We start from the raw sequence: 2,799 nt of genomic DNA, 5'->3' as shown, positions 1-2,799 counted from the left end.
GACGCAACGTGTGCTGGGTTCGAGGTTGATGGATGGCAGGTTTGGTTTCATCCTTCGACGTCTTAGTCATGGTTGGGTGCCAGATCTGGAGTTTGATGGCATGTTCGGAGTGTTGCCCCGGTCTGATTCGTTCGACGACAATGGCTTCATTTTTGGTGAGCCACCTTGGAGGTCCACAAAGCTGCATATCAGCGATGGAGCTGTGCCGAGCTCGGGTGAGGAGGTGATCCGTCATTCTTTTCTTCGGTGGCTGTTGTGGTGGTGTCAGAGGCAGGTGACGGGCATTGGTGTCAAGCTGATAGATGTTATGCTATCTTTTCAGTTTTGTCATGTCAGTTCTTACGTGGCTTGTACTTTAATCTTTATAATATAAATGAGACCGGTATTACATAATGTAAAAAAAGTTGCATGCTTACTAATTATCCACTTCAACTTCTATTTTGACGTATATCCACTTTAACAATACCCCTGTCACTGCCACGCAGCAATGTCAATGGATCAGGTGACTGGCAAGATGTGTCTCTTTATCGTTTTTAATTTCCACGCGCGGGACACGCGTGATAGCGCCATGCCCTTGCTTGTTCAACTCGCACCGACGCACGTACCCACGCGAGCAGCTATATATGTGCTGCTAATAGTACTTGATGGATGCACACTGCTTGAACGAAGCACCATAAAAAGACCTCATCAAATAGCTGGAGGGAGAACCTCAAAAAAAAAAAAGCTAGAGGGACAGTGATCAAGGTAGCGACAATGGCGGCCGAGGCTCAGCAATTGACCGTTCCCACCGAGGCAGAGCTTCTGCAGGGGCAGGCCGACCTTTGGCGCCACAGCCTCTACTACATGACCTCCATGGCATTCCAGTGCGCCGTCAAGCTCGGCGTCCCAACCACCATCCACAGCCTGGGTGGCGCGGCATCGCTGCCCGATCTGGTCGTCGCGCTGTCCCTTCCACCTGCCAAGCTGCCTTACCTCTGTCGCATCATGCGGCTGCTGGCTACCTCCGGCGTCTTCGCCGCTGATAACGCCACCGACGTGGTCACCTACCGCCTGACCCCGCTGTCCTGGCTCCTGCTTGACGGCGTCGCCGTAGAAGGCCACCCAAGCCAAAGCTCCCTTGTGCTCGCCGCAACCTCGAGAAACTGCCTTGAGGCTGCGATGGGGCTCTCCGACTGGTTCAAGAAGGACGTCGCGGCGTCGCCATTTGAGGATCTCCATGGCGTCACCCTCTTCGACGGGAGCATGGCGGAACAAGACCCCGAGATCGATGCCGTGTTCAACGACGCTCTGGCGTCCCATGATAACTCCGGGTTCCTCACGGTCCTGCGGGAGTGCGGCACCATCTTCCAGGGGCTCGAGTCCCTGACCGACTGCTGTGGTGGCGACGGCACGACAGCGAGAGCCATCGTGGAGACCTTTCCGCAAATCAAGTGCACCGTGCTCGACCTTCCGCGGGTGATCGACAATGTCCAAGCAGATGGTGTGGTTAACTACGTGGCCGGTGACATGTTCAAGTCCGTCCCACCTGCTCATGCTGTGTTGATCAAGGTACCACATATAACAAACTAATCAGAAATCCCTCTCTTGTCCATTTTATATATCACTTCGTTACCAAAGTTTTATTGAAATTTCCCTACATATATAGCTTGTGCTGCACCACTGGAGTGATGAGGACTGTGTGAAGATCCTTGCTCAATGCAAGAAGGCCATCCCTTCGCGGGAAGAGGGAGGGAAAGTGATGGTGATCGACATAGTTGTAGACTCTTCTTCGGGACCAACGCACGAAGCAGAGCTCCTGATGGATGTAGCCATGATGGTGATGACCAATGGCCGGCAGCGAGATGAAACTGACTGGAGCGAGATATTCACCAAGGCAGGATTCAATGACTACAAACTTGTGAAGAAACTCGGAGCTCGAGGTGTCTTTGAGGTCTACCCATGAGACAGGCCCAAAATTACGTATTATAAGTTGTGGTTTGGTTCACAAGATGTGCTCTATGGAGATTGTCTTACTTTGTCAGGTATGTTTCAAGGAGAATACAAGGTACGAGCGAGCATATGGAGTGTTATGCATATGGGTGTCATGCATTCTAGGTAACTTTCCGGTCGGTAAAATTTCCATTCGGTTAAGTACTAAAGCACACTGTGTGCTTTTTCTGTGTATCATGTTCACGGTTACTACAGCCAGAATGTGATGTTTGTTGATGTGGATACCATGTAATACCCAATTGTCTCATGTAAACTATCGCTTATGATGTGTAATATGTTGAGTTTGTGTTGAATACATGTATATGCTGGAGTAATCCAAAGGTGTTTGGATAGGAATTGGGTCGTTTTCCCACACCATATCTCGAGTTGTAATCAACAAGTTGGTCTTTGTGATGTGTTTTCGTGTACGCATATTCTTGTCTTGGTGCCAGCATGAGCGCCAAACTAAATGCTAGCACACATATTATAAACATATATGACGATTTGACGGCCATGATATGTTTAGTATTGGTGTGAGGATTTAATGTCTGTGACATGTGTACAGTTATGAAGACCTGACGACCATGACTATTTATGAACTTATGAAATCTAATAATGACTATGATATTTAGGTATAACTATAAATATCAAATGGTTGTTATAAATGATTATGAAGGTCCACAAAATCAATGGTTGGATGTCATGGTGGGACTCGACTAACCAATCATTTTGACCACCCCGACAGTGCAAATATTGTGATATCTTTTTCTTCATGGTGGGTGTGCTTGTAGTGGTTGGCCTGAATAGTTGGACGAAAGGATCCCATCTGCC

The 2,799-nt window shown here is 48.6% G+C and overlaps 1 protein-coding gene across 1 annotated transcript; it reads left to right on the top strand.

Annotated features, from left to right (window-relative positions):
- Positions 1 to 656: 656 nt before the first annotated feature.
- On the top strand, positions 657 to 2,284 carry LOC123096104 (flavonoid O-methyltransferase-like protein Os11g0303600). Its single transcript, XM_044517707.1, has 2 exons — positions 657 to 1,548; positions 1,646 to 2,284. The coding sequence occupies exons 1-2, from the start codon at positions 754 to 756 to the stop codon at positions 1,940 to 1,942; spliced, it is 1,092 nt and encodes a 363-aa protein (XP_044373642.1). The 5' UTR covers positions 657 to 753; the 3' UTR covers positions 1,943 to 2,284.
- Positions 2,285 to 2,799: the final 515 nt, after the last annotated feature.

This window comes from Triticum aestivum, chromosome 4D (assembly GCF_018294505.1).
Source record: "Triticum aestivum cultivar Chinese Spring chromosome 4D, IWGSC CS RefSeq v2.1, whole genome shotgun sequence".
Lineage (NCBI taxonomy): Eukaryota > Viridiplantae > Streptophyta > Magnoliopsida > Poales > Poaceae > Triticum > Triticum aestivum.
Note: the sequence above shows the minus strand (reverse complement) of the source record. Positions and strands in the feature narration are given on the sequence as shown.

Coding starts and splice junctions, on each gene's coding strand:
- LOC123096104 (XM_044517707.1), top strand. CDS start 754: ATGGCGGCCGAGGCTCAGCAATTGACCGTTCCCACCGAGGCAGAGCTT. Junction 1,549..1,645: donor CTCATGCTGTGTTGATCAAG/GTACCACATATA, acceptor CTACATATATAG/CTTGTGCTGCACCACTGGAG.